Source organism: Copadichromis virginalis, linkage group LG17, assembly GCF_057382275.1.
Source record: "Copadichromis virginalis isolate Kocher_CV1m ecotype Utaka linkage group LG17, C_Virginalis_male_GT1.1, whole genome shotgun sequence".
In the NCBI taxonomy this organism is placed as follows: Eukaryota; Metazoa; Chordata; class Actinopteri; order Cichliformes; family Cichlidae; genus Copadichromis; species Copadichromis virginalis.
The window spans coordinates 15380054-15402460 of NC_140634.1; the positions used below are offsets into that span (position 1 = coordinate 15380054).

Genomic DNA, 22407 nt, shown 5'->3' on the forward strand with positions numbered 1-22407 from the left:
CCAATTGTGATGGGTATCCAGGTATTAATGGAGCCGATTAGTTCTACCTGCTGCAACAAAGGAAAGTTTTGTTTGCAAAGGGAAATCAGTTACGGGACAAGAGGACGTATTATTTACAGTGATGCTACTCCTGATGGTGGGGTGCAAAGTTAGCTTGGTGCTACATCCACAAACTGTACAGGTTCAGAAATGCACATCAGTGCTAACTAGCATCAAGAAAATGATTAATAACATGCTAAAATTTCTTGGCCAGTCTGTGTATTATTTGACACTTAATTCCAATAAAAATGCACCAAAGGCACGGACAGTTCAAGTGTGCCAATTCAGTGACTTGAAACACTGAAGGTGAGACCTAGAATGGAGCTGTCAATCAAATCAGCCACACCTCTACCTTCAAGCCTTAACAAAGTCTGGATGAACAAGTTAACAGATACTGTATAAATGGACTGACTGTGAAGCTGTTACAAAGGACAAAGGTATCCATAGAACCCAAAGCTTTTTTGTTTGCTTGTTTCATGCTGTAAACATGTTTTTACTGCTGTAAGGTTTTTACATTTTAACATAGGTGTCTATAGGGATTGACTTTTTGGAGCCAGACTCCAGTAGCCACTCCAGGACATGGAGTTTTTGGCATGTCGTTGACTTTGCCACCTGTTCCTCTTTGAACACAAAACGTTGATGAACAAAGCATTCTGCAGTGGTCACTACCAATGGTGCATTATGCATGTAACACAGCTCTGTAAGTACATTCAGCAAGTTTATGAATGAATGTATGAAATATGAAAACGACAGCAACAAAAAAAAGGGCTTAAGTGACATTACCTATTAGTCAGCTGGTAGGGACAGAAGGTTGGAGGACAGGAACATTTACTCACTTGACAAAATTACGTAAGAAACTGATTTTGGTATTCTAATGGTATCTGCTATAAAAAGACTATTTTTGTATTTTTGTTTTGAGAACTTCTATTCAGAATTCAAAGCACCCATCTGTGATAAATGAGGCCCTTTTCTAAAGCTTAATGTACAGTTCTGCATAGGTACATGGTAACTTGTATTTCAGGATAACAGTTTGGGAGTAAGAACCAAAGAAGATAAGGAGAGGGCCACTGTTGCATCTTGAGACCTTTGAAATCCAGTGATGTGTATGGTATTAGAGTTTAGTTCTTAAAAAGCACCAAATTAATATATGTTTACACCACAAAGAAGGTTAAAACACACATGAACACTCAGAAAAGCTTTCAGAAAGAGATTTTAAAAAGTTTAAAACCAATTAAGAATAACAAATCCTAACGTAATTCAACAAACAATAGACCCATAACCATAAGAAGGAAGTAAAACCAGTTTTTCACAACCTTCTTCTCCTTTCCTCTCTTCTCTCTTCCTTCTCCAGCTCACAGCTCCCTCCAAACTCATGCTCCTGCTTCACTGCATTTGGGTCGACATTAATCTTTTGTCATGTCCCACAGAGCTCTAAGCCACACTTTAATGTAACATACACCAGACCACAATCCATCACATCTGTCATCAAGTGGGCCTGAAAACAAGCTCCCAGCTTAGCTCGCGGATGATGATCCCTCTATCATTTAGAGAGAGAAAAAAAAACTTGTTACAGTGGTGCGTGCATCACACGAGTTAAGTAAGTGGAACTGTCCCCAGTGGAGCAGCTCAACCGCAGCCTTGTGACTTCACTGAATCTTACACCCACACAGCAAAACATAAACAAATACATGAAAATATAGATTATTATTATTACTAATAACATGAATAATGATGCAATCTTTTACATGACTTCTCTGACAGCAAAAGACACCGACAGATCCAAAACATGATCAGGGTGCCTTAACTGTTCAATGAACTAAGGAAATGCTGCAAAATTACCACAAGCACTTGCAAGTGAAATGCTGCCGATGCAAGAACACAGCACAGAGCAGCGTGCAGAGTGAAGGGTTAAACAGCACGTTTCTAGCTGTTAATGTTTTGTTTAGTGGGGAAACTGCCATAGCATCCAACATTTGTGGGTGTTCAGGCTCACCACAGCAGAAGTACAAGTGCGCTGCAGTCAACAGTCAAACAGGATTTAACAGGCCAGCAAGTTTTTTCTATTATTCCCTTCATTTTTAGTTGTTAAGCTTTCCTTGCCAATAGAAGATCACGTTTACTATAGACATGTGGCACACACATGTAGGCAGAAAATACAAGAAGATTCAAATAACTGATGTTATATGAATGGCTTTTTTAAGTCTAGTTTAATGGTCAACAAGCTCACTTTAGATTTTTGGGTATCTCTAATTTTTAGTATAATGTTACATACGACATGTTAAAAACTAAAAGATTTAAATTTCTTTTTTTTTAACTCTGCTTTTATGTGCTTAGATCTTTATTTCATAACAAAGAGGTGGTCTGGTAAAATACTTGAAAGATTTTACATTTTTGGAGTGACTTTGAATGATGCCAGTGTTCATATTTAGGACCAGGAAGATATATGGTTAAGCGAGGAGTAAATCTTCATCCACTGTGAACGAGCATCACTTAACAAACATTTCAACCCCCATTCACATTTTGTGTCAGGTGATCTCAGTACCACACCGTTCACTGCAACATTTTTCATTGCTTTTGATGACGGTTTGCAACAGTTGCCACGGCACCGCAGAGCAACCAGTCAAAACAAATGGACGAGCTCATTCCTCAACGAGCGGCTACCTCTGTAGCGTGGACATTATTCGGTTCTGAAAAGTCTGACACGGAGCAGAAAACTGTACTTTTAAAATTTGCAGTAAACAGCTCCCCACCACAGTCACAGACACAACAAACTTCTTCTACCACCTAAGCAAGAATCATGTGAAAGAGCATGGAGAGAGTTTATGAATGAGAAGCAAAAAGAGACGTCAAGTGCTCAAAATAAACCACAAAGCCAAACGTCAGAACAGGCTTTTCTCTGTGGAAACGCCGTATAATAAAGACTCATTAAGATAGTAGCAGCCATTTATTAACTTTCTTTAAATATCTGGTTTCACGCGTTGGTCAAAACACACAACTTCAGGTACAGAACGCCCAGCCGAAAATACTTCACACGGGTTGAGTTGCTTCATTTATATCACCAGTATTTGGCCAAAGTATCTGCAACGCAGCATACAATACTGCTACAACAGATATGTTGACGAGCCGAACAACGCATCCCTGTAAGAGTTAGACGGTGCAGTTGATCCGAGACTGGATGCTCTGCAGTCGACGGTTGCAGACACGCTAGTTTCCCGAAGGCCATACAGGAGCAGGAATGATACCCAGAGGCCTCAGGGAAGCGCTCATGTAACATAACGCAATGCAAGGCCTGTATTTACTTCATTTTCAATTATTTCATTTATATGTAGAAAATAGATAGTACTTTTGATGTGGCAACTATATAAACTATTCGCTGAATTTATAGAAAATGCACTATAGTGTGATATATATATATTGTTATCAGATAAGAACCGACTTGTATCGGGATATGAGATTTATCCACAGACAAAATGTGTGCAAAAAAGTGATATTGTTTCCCTATTATCTCAGTTACATTTTCATAATTGTTTAAAGCCATTGAGATTACAATACAATTAATCCTCCGGTCCTTTGTTGTAATAATGATGTTTAGTTGCTACCATAAACATATTTGAACCAGCATTAAAAGACAGGTCAGTAAGCCAGCTAAGATCATTCAGTATGTTGCATCATGAAATTGTGCAACAACAAATTCTGTCTGAACAGGATAACGTTGCATCATATATACTTCCCCTCTGTCAGTGGGTGAAGAGGCAGGAGTGTCCCCATAAGAGCTCAGTGTGTGTATACACATGCATTTGTGTGTAAATACAAAGCTATTAATCAGAGTTAATACAAGGTTGATGTATTCTAGCTGCATTTGAGCCAGAAGAATGAGTGCAGAAATGAAAAGCCAGGAAGAAAGCAATAACAGGAAAGAGGAAAATAGTCAGACAGATGGATGTGAATGATGGAGGCCGAAACAGGCAATGCAGAGAGGGTGTAGTGAGCCAGGACAGCTGCTGCCTATCCTCAGCTGTGGTTTGTGGAAAACTGTTTGTCCACATGCAAAGCTCTAACGCCAAAAACAAGTCATAAAATTCCAAATGACAATCCTCAGTCCCACATATAACACCACGGAGAACAAAAATTAAATGAGCAGAAATACCAAAATCACAAGACTTACTGTAATTAAAGAGGAAAAAACTCATTGAGATCCTGACACGCAAGAAACCTGTCAGGAAAATCTATTCTGATTTTTTTGTGTTGCCACAAAATAACAGCTCCAGGCATCACGAACTTCATGCTCATTTACTTCAACATAAGCAACCACATCATCTCACTGACACTTTACGTGGGCTCAATGTTCCTTCAAATTTCTTTAAGTAACATATAAAGGCTCACAAACAGCATTTTGTGTTTAAAAGCTGGTGAGCCCCACCAGTAAATGATATGGAAAAAAAAATTTGTTTTTCAAACAGTGACTTGGAACCAAAAACTGTTCCCAGTGAGACCGCTATCTGTACAGAGGAACAGGGGTTCATGGTTAATCAGTAAGAGCCCATCATCTCTGCCTCTGGGTGCTGTTGTCCATGGCAACAGTGGCAACGCAGTAACAAATGACCATATTACAACCTGTGAATTGGCTGCAGGTTCATTCTCTAACAGAACTGCAGACACTGGACTAAAGAAAACGACCTCACCACACATTCCTCTTGCACTGCAGACAACGCCCACACCTCATAGAGCACAAACTGTACTTTCCACACGGGTTTGGACTTTTCAGAAATACTCAGAAAGAGACAGGGAGAGATAGGGAAACACAGAAAACCCAATCACAGGACACAGAGTACAGTCCTGCCCATCAAAGCATCAATAAACTTGTCAGAACTTCCTTCTTTTGTATGACTCGACAGTATCTTATTTCTCAAAAACAATCAAATCCTAAAATATGGGTCAGATCCAGCATTTGACACTTCTGTAAACTGGCTCTGTACTTCTAATATAGATAAAACATTCACGTCGTTCACCCATCGCTGCTCAAGGCATTTAAAAAAAAAAGATAAAATGCTTAAATCTGAATACTTAAGCCACTTTATACCAACTATTATTAATAGTAGTAACTGAATAAAAGAATTGAAATTATTCTAAAATGCTGAAAAAGATTACGTCTGGGGAACAATAGGAAGGCTGGACTGTAGAACAGCGCATCCAAAAGTCTGTATCAGCGCAAATATATTAACAGAAAATGTAGAATATAAAAATTAGACTAGTGTTCACTGCAAGCCCCCAATAGCCAATGACTTGTAAATTACAAGTTGTTAGCCATTCAGGAAATATGCAGATTGAAAGCACTTTTCAGGCCTTTACTATGGTACACACCAGCAGCAGAAGAACTAACTAGCATGAAGCAAGATAAAGGATCAAAAGTTAAGAGGTATTTTTCCAGCTGCTACAGCATCAGATTTTCCTTCTATGTTTTCAATTGTTTATCACTTAAACTTGAACAGTCTTCAAACTGATTCGATGACTGCTGAAACGCTCCAAGACTAACTCTCATCTCGCTGCTATTTTGTGTTGTAAGGTGCGCTTGGTACAGCAGTAATCACATCACAGGAAGCCAGGTCACCTGTAAACTATAAACCCAGCTACAAGCTTTTCAACATGTTCCAGGACTCTGTTGAGTCACTACTAAACTTTAAAATCAGTGTGAAGATGTGTCCATTGTCTGCGTACAGCCAGCCAAACAGACAAGTAACTCCACTGTCTGGTCACCATGAGGTCATACTTGCCCACCCAAATAAACAGTGTGATCAGGAACAAAGAATGAGGAGGAAAAGAAAGAGAAGAAGAAGAAGAGTATCCAAAAAACACCCACAAATGTTCCACATCTGCGCTGTCTCACTAAGTCAATGTGGAGATATTTGAATATATTCTGTTATCTATCCAGTAAACGTGATAAACTATTATATGAAGTTTGACAAAGGATGAAAGAAACTTCAAATGATCGCCATCTTTTAGCATCCAACATACAACTGTCAGGAACAGCTCAAATACAGATCAAATGTAACAGTAAGAAGTGCCACACTCTAGTTTTTGCTGCTCACAACTCAGCAAATAGATTGTTTGACAATATTTTTAAGTGGGCATAGTCACAAGTTTACAGGTTTGAAGCACAAAAACTAAAAGAAAGTCCAGTGCACCATGGGAATAACTCACCAAATGTCTGGAACGACACTGGAGGAATGAAAGCCACAAGCTCCATGGGTATATCAGATATATCAGAACCACGTCACTGTTAAATGAATCTAATGCAAAGCTGTTTTTGTAAAAGATGATGTGTCACCCTGGGAGAAGTGAGTAAAATCTCTGGATTGCAGCCATGTGACCTGGGTGTGAAGTTAATATGAGGTCAGAGTAGCTGACAGTAACCTTTAATTGTACAATACTTGATACAACTATCAGGATGCAATAAAACAAAACTCCAAAAGAGGAAGGCGTGCATTTTAAACCAACACCATAACACTATGACATACCATGAGATTAGGGTGGTAACAAAAAACTACGAAAACAAAGAAAGAAAGCATGATAGATGAGGTGTGCTTTAATCTGAGGTCAGGCTCAGCAGGTCATCTCCAGCCTGCCTCCCTCTCCTAGTGTGAGGTGACCTTCACTGGCCTGCTCAGTCGCGCTGGGGGACATGAAGTAAATAACCCACTGTTGAACCACAGGCCAGATAATAAGATGGTTGCTGTGGATCTCTTCATTAGTAGGTGGAGCAGTTTGGATGCAGCCACATTGTTGGCTACAGTGAGAGGAGACAGGAATAAGCAGTGAAAATGTTAGAAGGGGGAGGTTTCTTTGCGAGCAGTGGGGTGCATTCAGAAAATGTCACAAAGGAAAATGTCACATCTCACCTCCTCATCCTCTTCTGTGCGCACTGAGAAAATTATTTGTGGGAGGAAAAGCTCAACAGCGCTGGAATCAAACCTTTCTTTAGTCATACAAACACAGATTCATGAGCGTGTTTCAGTTTGGGGGAAAATGATCGGTTATTTGATTATTTGGCCAAGCGATGATCACGGATAATGATTTTGAACACAATGAAAGTATTCCCTGTTGTCTCACTATCAGATATAAGACACAACGGGTGAGCTCAGACTCTTGACTCAACACATTGACAATGTGACATCATGTTTTTATAGATTAAAAGTTTATTTCGTGATCTTATTTCTAATTTTTTCGTTATTTTGCTGGAAAATCTTACTAAAGAATAAAAAGTACTTGGTGAAGAGCCTAACACAAAACACACAACAACAACTTCCATTACAATTCACACCAGCCAGCCAGAAACAATAGAGTGGTTTGAGATATTAAATAGCTTTTCATATAGCTGCTCGCCTCTGCCACACAGATAAAGCTCATTAAATGTCTGGCTCTCATCCAGCAGCTGAAAGACACAAAATAATGCGTGTGCAATCATGTGTGTTCAGATGTGAGGGGTGTGTGTTATGTGGAGACACCTGGTCTCGAGTCTCCACCCGTCGTTGAAGCTCAGTTTGAAAATGAATGGATGTAACTGACATTATCAAAGGATCTCTGCTCTCTCCACATAAACTGACAGTATTATTACTGGATCATGTTTTATAGCCTGACATTAACATTTGGCTTCTTTGGGTTGCATTTTTGGAGATAATCATACTGAAGTTTATTTGATTTTCTGTAATTATACAAAAAGTATGTGGAAAAATCTTATTTTGTTGCATGAACCACAACTATGCTGACTTTAAGATTTGACAACATAAAAAAATAATAATTTTCCCAAAAACATGACTGACTTTTGAAAATTTTACTCCGGCCATGCGATTCCATTGTGTCTATATAAATGTGTTCTTGTAATGTGGCCACTTGACTGAAAAAGATAGAAAACTGCATATGAAATATGTGCAGAAATACACAATAACCTCTGTTGTAAAACTTGAAAAACACCACAGCTTTTGGCAACTAAGAAGCTCTGAGCCATGAAAACAGACAGAGTGAGAAATGATCCCCAAAATGGCAGAAAGATGCACAGTCAGTGCTGCAGTTTGGACCAGAGCGAGCCAAGTTCCAGCTCGTTAATTCAACGTTTAATTTGCAAAAATCAGAGGATTACACAAAATTTTATCCCTGGAAACATTAAGTCTCTGCGTACAGCACAGGAAATCCTCAAGTCATGATTTGATTTATTGAGGTGTACCTAAACCTGAACGGGATTTGTCCCAGCAAATAAAATAAATAAATAACTTTGCTGTGTGAATGATGAGATAATGTTGAGATCAATGAGACATGTTTTTATCATAATGTTTATCGTATGTAGGCCACTGAGAAGAACAAAAGCTAAGTGCAATGAATAAGATCCATCTTTATCATTTAAGGAGTAATGGCAAGTCAAAGAACAATCAGAGTCTCTCAGGCTTCGTAGTACAAAGCTAGCATACTACATTATTTCCATTAGGCATTAGTATAATTACCATAGGCATACGGTCTATTCTGTTGGTTTAGGGAGCAAAAGATTCCTGAATGTACTTGACTACAGTCATATGCTACAGATAATTTTTAGATTATTCAAACACCTGAAAACACATAATTAGCTACAGTATATGATGAACGCATGAAGAAAAACTGTATAGTGGCTGATATAGTTAATCAAATATAGTTTATGAATGTGAGACAAGCCTGTACACCACCAGAAACCAAGGTATCAAAAAAAACCTCACAAAGACGCACTAAAATCAACAAAGTAATTGCTTATTATATTAGCGCAGAAATGTCAAACACAATGAGCAAGAAAGGCATCGGGAAAATTGTCAACATACTGGTCAAAAGATGTTTTCCTCTCACAGTAAGTGACAAAACCTGCCTGTATGCAAAATGCAGCAGGGGAAATAAGGAGGGGTCTCACAGCTGCTGAGTAGTGTGTGTCTTATCAAGTAGCCCTGATCTCAGCCCTAACGTTTCATACCTTCCTACACGGAGGCTGAGCCAACATTTAGATCTTTCAATATAATACAGTTGCAAATCACTTACAAATAAAAGAAAAAACACATATGTGTAATGTGGGTATGTGGGTATATGGGTATGTGTGCGCATACGCCCATTTTTGCAACATGTGTGTTCATGCACATGTGGCACCATAAGAAAGCATACTGCATCAGATTTGGGCTGCAGTTTTCTTGAGCAGCAGGAGATTCATGGAAGCAGTGATCTCTCAGAATACTGAACCATTCAGAAGCTGCATTTACTTGGGTCATTGCCACACACGAGTTGATGCTTTGTCAGCTGGCAGACTTTTTATGCGATCACTCTACTAATAAAAGCAACACGAATTGTGCAGGGCTGCCAGGTTTTTGATGCTCTGGCACTAATAAAAGTTTACCATCATCTTTCTGCAGCACAAACATGGGATGCAAAGGACAGTACAGATTAGGAAGTATACTGCATGCAAAACAGCCTTTTTAACGGAAGCCAACATGTTATTGTGCTGATGCATGTCACGACAAGACGATCACCAGACTCATCATCAGAGTGGATCATAGCCAAAAAATGAGCAATTTAATTACAATTTGAAAAGCACATCTGGCACTCTGAACTAAATGTATCAAATGACATGGCAACATAACTAATGGACAATAAATAGTAAAGGTATGACGACACAGTTAATGAATCTCAGATTTGGCTGTAATATTTACAATGTTTGAATCTTTTAAAAATCACTGTATCATATATTAGTGCAAGAAATAATTAATAACAATGGCACTAGGAATTTTTGCAATGCAGCAACTACCCTTCTATTTACAAGGGACCAGGATTACTTGGGGACTTTGGTATGTTGCTACGACTGCGGTGGTCAGTGATCTTAATCCCAAATCTGCCATTTCTAATTTGTAAACTACAAATTCCATCAAAAACTAGCTTCCATATTTCAGTGTTTTCATGTGCACAAGAGGGTGGTGTTGGCAATTTTAAATGGAAGTTAGACAGCATTTTGTCCACATATGTCAAAGAGCATGTCTGGCTGCGGAGCATGAAGATATATTAATTGAAGAATAAAATTTCAAAAGATGATATGATGGAGAACATCCATGGCAGGACTACGTAAGGAACATTGTTCCTGTTGAAAGGTAGCCCAATCTTTGTAGAAGTCTATTAAGATTCATTTTAGGCCTGCAGCTGACCACAGATGGAATTCCCAGAGGATTAGTTTTAAATTCAACTCAAACTAATCCCAGGCAAACAGGGCTTTATTACACTGGACTGGTATTACCAAGGAAATATCCATCGCATGTCTGTTTCTTGCACTGCATTCACACAGAACATCCCAAGTTTGTTAAACTGAAATTAACGACCTGCATTACTTCTAATCTACAGAATAACTACTGAGCATTTATTGAAATATGGCAAAATGTTCCAAAAATGCTTCAATGATTTATTTTTATCATTATGATAGATACGAGTTTGCTCTTTCAGTGACTAGGACTCCATGCTGTTTAGTAAAATAAGACTCAGGAATCATGAGAACCAGTGCTGTGCAAATGTTTAATTTACTAAAGGTCCTCAGGTAAGAGAGCTTAGGTTTATGTGGACTGATGTGAGGTTCTGTTGGAAATATCACCCAGCAGAGAGCCAAGGACTTGTATGTTTAACAGGAAAGTGTCAGTGGGAGGTAAACTGAAAGCTCAATTTTAATAAAGTGGAATTATTTTTACCTCAATTCACATCAAATCTCCTACCAGTGCAAAAATATTTATACTCATTAAGTTGTATTGATATTAAAAAATATATAAAAATAGTAGGCCAGTTAAACTATACATGGGCCAGTAAAACTTTGAGCCACTGACCTGGGCCTGGAGCTTCACCACCATGGCTACACCATTACAGGCCTGTTTTCTGGAGCAGCAAACGTTGCATCAGAGCACAGGGCTCTACACCTGATATGACTGATCATCAGTTCACATGAGTCACTATTTACAGGCCTGAGACATGTAGCGATACGACCTATCAGAACACTAATCCCCTGGGCTACTGCTCACAGCTCACCAATTTAATTTTTGGTGGATTAAACTGATATTTAAACGTGAAAGCTTTAATCGTGGGTGTGTTCTTGCTCTGAGGGCTCAGTAGCAAGTCCAGCTTGTTTCTGTTGAAAATAATATTTGCCAAAAGCGATTGTGAAAGAATTGAGGTTAATGTTCAAACGCTGTCTGGGAATCAGACAGTGAGGTCTCATTACTGCCTAACCAGAGTTATCAGCACTGCTATAAAATGAGATCAGAGCCGTTTCAGTAAAGATTGTAATTAGTCCAATTTATGCTGATATGAATGCTTGTAATCATTTTGTAGTTTTTCCGACAGAGCAGCTCTGAATAATGCCACTGACTCACTGATGTTCCCACTTCCTGTGGTTAAGGGAGGTGAATTGGAGACTGGAGAAACAGCCGATTGCTGCCATTTTTTAATTTCCCATATGTATATATAATTCAACAATTGGTTGCAAGCTAACCGGGCCTAAGTTCAAGTTTACATCTTGCAGATCTTTCCAGTGAATGTGGCACACAGGCATAATAAAAAATGTCTTTACTTTGACTGACAAGACAGAACATAAAATGTAACTTTTGCAGTTACATAATTCGACTGTCTGTCAAACCTTCTTGTCTTATGATTGTTTCAGACCTCATTGTTGTGTTTGTGTTCCTATAGTTAGCTGGCAAGGAAGCAGGATGTTTTTCTGGAATCGCCTTGCTGGCCAAGGCCCAAAGGTTAATATCACCCAATCACAACAGGGATGGCCACCCTCAGTCACTTCCAAAAAACATTCATATATCAAGATGGCCCACACACACACTGTTTGATTTAAACCACAGCATGCTGTAAAATCTGTAACGCCCACTTGAATGCAAGCGAAGGACACTCTGCAATCAGTGATTGCAGACACTCCTCTGCAATCACTGATCCTCAACCTCGTTTTCGAGGAAAAGAAGTCATGTAAGTCATGCAAGCGACAAACACCTGTCAAACACCAAGAGGTGGGGGTTGGGGCTGTTGATTGGTTGACCTCATTTCACTGAGTAAGAACGGGGAAGGTTGATGGTAGAGTTCATACACACATTTCCCTGTTCTGCTCTTTCTCTCACTTAGAGATCCTGCAGAATACTTTAGCTTTTTGATGTGTGCGTGCGTGCGTGCGTGCGTGCGTGCGTGCGTACATGTTTATACATCTTTGTGAGGACAGAGAAATTGGCCTGCTACCTTATTTGTGGGGATCAAAAGTCACTTATGGGGACGACAGGCCTGTCCCCACGAGTTTGAAGGCATTTTTGAGGCTCAAAATGTTGTGTTAGTGTCAGGGTTACAATTAGGTTATAGTTAGGTATAGGGTAAGGGTTAGGTTTAGGCATTCATCTTTGATGGTTAGGGTTAGGCTAAGCGGCAAGGGAAAGCATTATGTCAATGAGATGTCCTGTGTGTGTGTGTGAGTGTTCTCCTCCTCAGTGGACAACACTGTGTTATCTACAATTTTGGGGAAAAAGACTCCTACTCATTCATCCATCCAGCTGTTGAAAAAAATATTTAAAGTTACTCATAATTTTTCCACACTTCTGCTATGAAAGTTCAAAAGCTACCAGTTGTAAGCCCTTTCCATCTCCTGTTTTTCCTCCATTAGCTAGCTCCCTGGCAAGGCCACTATTGTGGTGGCCCTCGAGCTGCCTCTGTACCTTGTCTCACTGTCAGGTGGATTGTGTCAAATTAAGTGGCAGTTATGACAAATGATTATGTATGTGCCTGCTTTTACATGGACACATGATCCCAATTATTGTACACAAAAAAACTATAGAGAAGAAAATCTAAACTCGGGCAATTATGATAGTTGAATAGCATGTTACTTGTTCAACTTGATATCGCTCCACTTAAGAAAATATCGGTTTCCAAGTTGGTTTAAAAAAATGTCATGACATTCTCTGCTGGAGTGCTCACCTTATACTACCTAGTGCTTTGAGGTGACTGTTATGAATGAGTGCCTACAGGAGGCACAGCCATTTGTCGTTTCCTGTGAATTAGGTTAATGCGACTTGATGCTCTTGAGTATACATTCACTTCTATTAACAACTCAAAATGGAAAATAAATGCCTAGAGAAACACTGTAAGTGTTCATTGTTTTCCTTAGTTAGTTATATATTAATAAAGAGCAATGTTATATCATAATAGGTTCAAATTTATTGGTTTAATGCTAGTAAATTTTCACACACTAAAAACTTCTATTGAAAATTTCCTAAACACTAAACATGACAGAACAACTTCCACAAGGAAAACTCTTTAACAATGTTTAATATTAAATTGTGTCAAATTTGAAAATACTACAACAGCAAGCATAATGCAGGCTTTTGTTCAATGCACAGAGTTGTGCCCATTTTCAGGGACAGGATAGAAAAAGCAAAGTTTAAACGAGGTGGTCAATAGCAAAGACAGCAAAGCAATGTGCAGTCCAGATCAGTGTGAGATCAACATCACTCAGGTTCGGGGGGGGGGGAACATTATAAGACATTAAGCTGGAGCAGATGATGGATTTTCCCTAGTAAGAGTGTTGTGCTGGCATTTTCACAATTTAACAGCCCAAAGTTTAATCTAAAGGAGGAGACTTAACAAAATATAATTTGAGAACGGTAAACAGATAACCACAAACACACTGAATATTAACAAAGGGAAACAAACAAATGCTTTGACTTGTGTCATTTGTCACTTTTTGAGATTTCTCCTTCCTACTCATTGCAGATTACCACAATAACTAAACCTGTACACTAATACGTGAGATTTTTGTATAGTCATCGATAGGGCTCACCTCAGCCATAATTCTCGTTAATGAGGGCTTTATAATTAATGTCAATCATCCTACTGCATCTGCGCCTTCCCATTAGTGCGCTTCTAGGCATTCTAAAATGGCACATAAACCATTTGGGCTCTATCAGTCTGCCCCCTGGCATCTGCAATGCAGGGAGAACTATCAGCTGGAGTCCCAAAGGTCGTTCTGGCTCAATGGCTCCTCAGCTGCACCTAACCCATAAGTGGTTAAAGGCTGGGAAGGAAATCACTCTCCCGTATCAGTGAAAGGGAGGGGAGGAGATTTAATGAGTACCCTAAGCACATCCAATGAACCGGAGATGTTAACAGCTACTGTTACCGTTGACAATATGTAGAGCTAGGAACAGACGAAGTTGATGAGGCTGGAAGCGGTTTGACTTCTTTCAGCATTATCAGTAGCGAAGGATGGACATTATAGTGAGCATGGGGCTGGACACTATGGAAAGAAATCCATTCTCTCAGAAGAAGAAATGTTCTAAACATTAGCTACATGGTCATATGATAGAAAAAAAATGTTGGTAGTGCTAGATGTTTAGTGCAATGGTTTTCAAAAGTAAACTTCATCAAACTGATGGACAGATAACAGATTACAAAGAATTAAGGAGCTACAATGTGCATTTTATAGCTTAGAAATGAAGTGAAAGTGAAGTTAGTGAAATAACAAAACTCCCTGTTCCCAGCCACTCCTATTAACACTGTAGAGTACACATTTAAGCTGCTGTAGATTTCAGTCTACCTCAAGTCTGCCCTAATTAGCTTGATCATGTCAGGGCTTAAGCAAGGAGCAACAACATGGTGTCTTAAGTGAGAAGATATTACAGCTTATCCTTTCATCTCTCTTTCAGCTAGCAGAGAAAGAAGAAATGTTTTCTCTGCAATCTATGAGAGCTATGAACTCCATCACATATAGCTGCAATGTTTTGGCTGTGGGGAAAAAGTTATTAATTAATTTAAAACATAATAATATTATTTGCAACAAAAACAAATCATATTTAAATACCCTTTCAAGAAATCTAAGGTCGCTTTACACAAAAGTCAGAGCTCAAAGGCCTCAGTGAACAGGTGGCATTTGAACTGTCTGTTGAAAATACTCAGGGATGGAGCCTGTTCCAGAGAGATGGTGCAGTAGCACTGAAGCCTCTTTCCCTAAAAGACTGGCGTGAGAAGTGCAGACTACGCCTTTATCTGCAGAATGCAGAAGAAAACATGAGGTCTAGAAGAGAAGATCAGAAAAATGCTGAGGAGCAAAAGCATGTTGGGATTTGTAAATGAGGAGATGGATTCGATAAGAGATACGGAACTCGACTGGTAGCTTAGCCGTCATCATCGCCAAACTCCAGCACGTAAGTGTTAGGGTGATGTGTTTAGGTAAGAACTCCGGCAGCTGAGTTCTGAACATACTGCACTGTGTCCAAGGCTTTGATAAACAGACCAAGCAGGAAAATGTTACAGTAGCCCAGGTGGGAAGTACTGAAGCTATCAATGATGGTTTCAGCTGAAGAGTCAGGGAGCACTAGCCAGAGCTTGGACATATTTGGGTGGCACTTTTAGAGATGGATTTAATATGTAGTAAGGAGAGTGGAGGAAGCCCAGGATGACACCAAAGTTGTGGAAAAGGTGAGATAGAGGTCCAGATTGGCCACTTTTCCTGGCTGTGACCTGGGAACCACAACCACAGTTCAGTTTTATTATTGCTCAGTTTGAGAAAATTGGTTGACATCCAGTTTTTGATGTCTACGAAGAAGCTGACGAGAGACAAAGGAAGACCTTACCAAGGTGCTTCTCTGGTCTGTCACAGCAGATGGTCTGTGACCCTCCCTTTCCTCAGGACCAATAATCAAGACTGCGAGGCTGAAGCTCATGCGTGCCCAGAACACGACGCTTTCCAGCCCTGGAAGATTCACATTCTTTTGCATACTTTTGATATTTTTTAAAGAAGTGTGTCATGTTACTGGATTTTGTTGGGACCTGTCGCCACTATATCTTGCAACCTGTCTTTATCTGTGCTTGGTCTAATCATAGAAAACTGACCACTTCCACACTTTTGATGATGTGTGACCTTTCTTTGGTATTATCTCTTCCTGAACGGCGGATACATTTTCCTTCTTGGCTTTACTCATCAGGACATCCTGGTTATTGTCATTTTTTTCTCTCAGAAGACCAGCGTTACACCAACCTTACATACTGCCTGAAACCAAATTATTGTTTGTCTCATCAAATATTAAAGCCTACATTCATCATCAGCATTGAAATTTTCCCCCCTCTATAAAATATTGTGATCATTTTATCGCCCAGCACTGCTCACACCATGTTGGAAAGTTCCAAAAATATCCATTATAAAAAGGAAAGCTACCATTTCTCCATTTTTTTACATTCAATGTTCAATGGCATTTACATTTAACCCTATTTTGAATTTGTTTAAAAGATAAAGGAGGAGTTTGATTACACCTTGCAGAATGTCTGACTTTCATGATGTAATAATGTCCTGTTTGTTTTTACGGTGGTGACTGTTTGCAGTCACCACCGTAAAAACAAGCATTCTTCTTCCAACTGTCAGTATGCAGGTCCCACATTACAACACTCCAGTGGGTGTTTGTATGTGTTTATCCGCTGTCCCTGGCAACATATTGAAATTCACGCTGAAGTTAGAAAATGACATCCATCCTCTGACTGTGTGAAATGTTGGTTATTTTGTGGGGGTTTTATTGTAACAAGGACAGTGTGTAAGTGAAGACATCAGTGACGAGTGATTCTCCAGGAGCAACTGTATGATCTGATGATCTGTTTCTCATAAAGTAAGGACGATAAGCATAAAAACCACTTATTTGTGTGGGTTTTCTTTACAAGACGGCAACTGGCTGTTATTTTTAAATGAACATGTAGAAATCATCATCAAGCAAAAACGGAAATCCAAGCACAGCTCTGACCTCTAGCATGTGCAGCTTTTCTCCGAGGACATCTCTTTGCTTTGTCAGAAGTAAGTTTTTGTCACACATCTTACCGAAACCCCAATTATACACATTTGCAAGAAAATAAGAACAGCCAACCATGAAGTAATATAGCACATGATTCACAGCCTTCCACAATGTAAGCAAATAGGCAGATAAGTCACTTAACATGAAAACGCCCTGTCTGCTCCTTCACTTCGTCACGGTTCACACAAGAACAAATAAAACTGTGGCAGCAAAAAACATCTGTCTTTCTTCCCATGATACAAATATAAAGCTCACTCCCTCAAACTTCCCCAAAACCGAATCCTTCCCCTGAATCTAAACTGCCTGCAAAGAAGACATTTCCTCTTTTAGGCCGGTTTTGGGAAACATTTGGAGCTCCACCGATGACTTCATCTTTGGACAGAGGATCTTATTAGAGGGCTATCTTTATAGTTTTTACAAACAAAGACAAATAAAATATAAAACTGCCTTAGTATGGCTCCTGAACAGTATTACACACAAGCTGCAAGTGATTTCAATTCCTAGCAGCATTAAAATAAACTTTTACAGAATTCTATCAGGAATTGCACTGTACAGTATTACCACGCAACAATGAGTTATTACGGACTCAAATATGATGTCCTCTGTAATGGCTTGCCCATATCAATAAAGTCTTAAATATTTTAATTATTGGTTTAGTGAGGTAAAGTAGCCACCAAAGGGGGCATGCAACAAATCTGACTGTAAAATTGTGGGTGCAAATCAATATTTACTATAACAGATATGCTAGGATGATAGCCGGTGCTCAGCTTCTCATACTTCTTACTTCAAAAAGTCTTTACGGAAAATGTTGTAAAATCTTTCAGGACTTCACAAAACATTTTGAACATTTAGCCAGTTGAATATTATTAAAATACTTAGACATATGGTACTGCGATAGCAATCAATACTGGCCTATACCTGTTTTTAAACCAATATACTGATGCATGGCTTCTAGAAGAGCATATTCCACCAACAGCTAATAACTGGTTAAAGTAGATATATGTGGCAGACAGTCGTTTATTTTGTGCTTAAGCCTCTTAACCCTCTAAATGTGCAAATGCACAGAGTTTCAGACTTTATATATGTAGAATCAATAACTTTATGGGAGGGATGAACCCTCCCCCAATATCACTTATATCAAATAACTGGACTAAAAAAAACATACTACTAATAAAAAATACCTGAAATGAAATTACCAGTTTGATGGCACAGCTCAAAGCCCCTCTGACCTCCAGTTCTGATGCATTTGTTCTTAAGCTTTAGGTTTCCCAGGTATCCCAGACTGGCATTATAACTACATGTTGAACAAATTGGGCACTGAATAGATTAGCACAAGGCCAAATAACACCAAGTAATGAGCCCACTATGGATAACTTGGTGTTAGTTGGTGGTGGATTACTTCTACTTACTGATAAATTACAACAAATCCAAAATCCATACTCTTTGACAAAGCGCAGATTTACTGCTAGAGCACACTTTAGTCTTCTTCAGGACTCCAGACTACATGCCTTCGTCTGACAAACCAAAGAATGTATACAACCTACCATAGTAGGAAACAGCCAGCATCCACACTGACTGAGCAAAAACTGTGAAGCTCCTGAATTAGGTCCCTTTTCTCCATTAGGGAATGAGTCTTTCAAACATGTAGAGCTGCAGGGACAGAGCATCTGTGTACATGTTTTACTGAAAGCGTATATTTCCTGAGAGGATTAACTGTTCATTAGTAGTAGCTGATGAAACAGACGGACATCATAACTGCTTGTTTATTCTATATTGACTGATAGGATGCCCTCTGGACCCAGTGGAGGTGGTGAGTGACAGGAGAACGGCGGCTAAGCTGTCATCCCTGTTGGACAACGTCTCCCACCCCATGCAGCAGACTGTGACAGCACTGAGCAGCTCCTTCAGTGGGAGACTGCGGCACCCACGGTGTGGGACGGAGAGATTTCGCAGGTCTTTCCTCCCCACTGCTGTCAGACTCCACAACAAAGACTTTAACTGAACAAACACACACATCCACACATGTGCAATAACACTAAGTGCAATAATCTTTTCTGGCATCGTTGTATTTTTACTCAGTTGTATATAGCATTCGTATTCTATTTTTATCTTATTGTATATTTATTTTATTTTATTCTACTGTATATAGTATTTTATTTTATTCTATTCTGTACAGTTGTGTACTGTATTTATTCTTATTGTATTCTAATTTTTGCGTCATAACTTTTGCACTGTCCACTTCCTGCTGTGACAAAACAAATTTCCCACGTGTGGGACTAATAAAGGTTATCTTATCTTATCTTCATTTTTCACACAACCTCACTGCTGTGTGACTACATGCTTACAGACAGTTTTATAACTACTAGCAATAGCAACTAATTATGATGGCATATATTAACTCATCTAAGCCAAAAAACATAGTTATTAGGAAAGTTCTGGAAAAAGGTCCACATTGCAGAACTACTAAGAAAAATGGTTTTGCATAAAGGTACCGAAAGCAAAGGACGTCGCTGTTTAAGGGGTTTCTAGCGATTTCTGTGGGCTCATGAACTCACAAGGGAACGAGACACGTCCTCCTGACATAGCAAGGAGTATCGAAAGGCTTTTACTACTCACCGCATCTTTCTCCTCTCCTCCACTGTCGTGCTGCTCCATACTGCAGAGTTTCCTTTTGTTTTTATTCTCCGTCCTCTTCATACTGACTGTAGGAACAGTCCTATCGCGCGCCGGATTGCACCACTTCACCCGCTTGCCTGTGCAGTTTCCAGTATCCTCTCGGTAACTTCACTTAGCTGGCTAGAACAACGTGTCAGGTCGGCTACTGTGGTTTTCAGGGACACCTCAGCGCCAAACTGAAATGCATGGCTTGCTGTTGCAGTTTGTTGACTTGCGATTCCACCTATGAGTTTGCTCCGGCCAGCCATTCCCGACTCAGAGCCCGGCTACACTTCTTGTGCTGACTCCACATCTGGAAAACCCGTTGTGACAAGCTGTCAATCAGCCTTCTTGCATGAGCAGCCACCGGTGTCTCCTTGAAAACGATAAAAGGGCAGTGTGCGCTTTTCACAGGGATAGCTTTATATTTCTAGAAAAAATGTATCCGTGCTGCGCTTTTTTGTGCCGTCTGTGGCAACAGTTCATTCAACCCGATTTAAGCTAGCGTCTTGCCGCTGAAACACTAGCTGAGCGGCTAGTCTGGCTGCCTGATAACGTCTACCTGCCCAGAAAGACCGTGACACCCTGGCACCCTTCCAGATGATTCCCCAAGAGCTCCACGTCTTCCGTCTCTGTCTGGTGACTTCTTAGGCGACATACATCATGTCTCGGTGTTCGCCCATCCTCACATAAAGGCTGATCTCTGCGAACACTGAGTTAACCTCGCTGTTGAACTGCAACGACACGGTACAGCTCAGCTTGTTTCCTGGCTCTGACACGACTGCTGGGGTGTCAGGTTAGCAGGAATACAACATCCGGTCCATTAATACCAAAATAAAAGTATGCAAGAAAGGACAGGAATCCACATGTAATAAAAACAACAAAAACAAATCCTATCTATCTAACTAACTACTAAACAAATAAATATATAAATAATAAAAATGCAATGACTATTAAAAATAAATATTAGTGATAACCTCTTTGTCTCTCCCAGAGTGTTCAATCTTTGACGTCTTTGTAGTCATAGAAAATAAACCAGATGGGGATAACATTCTCTTATTTTAAAACGATAATAATAATAATTAAATTGTATTTATTAATTTAACCAGGTTAGTCTCACTGAGATCAAAGCTCCCAGTGGCACTAACCACTGATCTCTTTTACATAATAATTATAATAATTTGGGATTTTCCTGATGTGAGTGAAATTTGAACACTGACAATGCAATGTGATATCGGTAACTGTCGTGGTAAAAGAAGACAAATATACTCTACTGCCATTTCAAAAGAAGAAAATATATTTTTGTTTATCCTGAATGCAATATACTGAAGTCAATATGCCGTTATATTATGTCTGTCATTTTTCGCAATTTGCGCAAGTGCAAAAGGTTTTATTTTGAAATCCTAATCCCCTTCACACCTCTGGTTTCAAGCTCATCTACACCCTCCGCTTGCTAGACGATTTCTTGATTTTGGAAAAAAAGATGATGACGATTATAAAAAAAATCCATGCAGACACATGAAAGAAATTAACTTTTTGTTTTCTAAAATTTAAAAGCACACTCACAGAATCAGACACCTTATACTGATTCCTTTACATATACCGACTTGCTTTTGCATCCTCGTAGTGTTGGGGCTGTGAAACAATTCCACGAGGTTTGTTGTGGTTTGCTGCCACCTATTGATTAACAACTAAACTGCTTCGTATGTGTTTTCTGTGTGTATGTTTAACGAGACCGTGAAATAAACAGATAGGCTTATAAAGTGATGTATATTTTAATGTTTCATATATAGCTGCATATAACATTTACATATTAAGCAATATATATTCTATTATCTAATAATATGAATAATTAGTGTGTATTTTAGGCGCACGTGTTGTTTAATAAAATCCTCTTTTTTCCCAAAGAGGGAATTTTCTTGTCACTTTGACATCCTTGTATTTAAACCACATGGCAATACTTTGGTAAATTGTGCCATATATATGACAGTCAGATTTTCTTTTATCCCCACAGTAGCGTTATTCTATCTTTCACTGTTAAACTTCACCAGGTACACCTGTTCAGTGTTTCATTAATGCAAAGATCTAATTAGCCCGTCACACGTCAGCAACTCAGTCCATTTAGTCCTACAGTCATGGTCAAGACAACTTGCCGAAGTTCAGGTTGTGCAGCAGCAGAAGACCGCACCAGCTGTCAATCCTGTGCTGAGTAGGATAACATTGACTGGGCTGATGGATCTCAAACTCTGCTGCAGCATACAGATGCTTTCATTTAGTTTATCTGGCATAAACAAAATAAAAGCATGCCAGTATCCATCCTATTTGTACCAGTAGTTTAGACTGGTGGTGTAATGTGGGGGACATTTTCTTGGCACACTGTATGTCAGCATCATTTACTCTAAATGTCTGACTGAGTATTGTTGCTAACCATATCCATCCCTCTCTGATCATAGTGTACCCATCTTCTGATGGCTGCATTCAGAAGGATAACACATTCAAATAACCTCAAACTGAATTTTAAATATGACAACGAGATCATGATAATTTCCCATTTTTCTTTTTTAATGCTCTGATATTTTGAGAAGCACTATGTGATTTTTGTCTTGAAAGGTTCTTTACTTTACTGACTTTACTATCACTTTCCTCAAATGACCTCCCAAGTCATTGCGTTTTAATCCATTCGAGACACGTTTGGGGTGTAGTAGAATTGGATATTTGCATTATGGATGTGTAGCTGGCCTGCAAATTTGTCAGCTTCCCATTCAGTTGACCACAACTCCATATTATGGTCAGTATAGACAACAAAGTCCAAAGAGTGTTTCCAGCACCTTGTTGAATCTTTGTCACAAAGCCAATATGGAGT

General features: G+C 39.3%; 1 protein-coding gene across 5 annotated transcripts in view; it reads right to left on the minus strand.

The window, feature by feature from the left end:
* Positions 1-20328, minus strand: part of mast2 (microtubule associated serine/threonine kinase 2) — a 144748-nt gene extending 124420 nt beyond the window's left edge. For all 5 annotated transcript variants that reach the window (XM_085436905.1, XM_085436908.1, XM_085436907.1 and 2 more), the window contains exon 1: positions 19506-20328. In XM_085436905.1, the coding sequence (XP_085293031.1) occupies positions 19506-19586 (81 nt within the window). In that variant the 5' untranslated portion in view covers positions 19587-20328. The remainder of the gene's footprint in view (positions 1-19505) is intronic.
* Positions 20329-22407: the final 2079 nt, after the last annotated feature.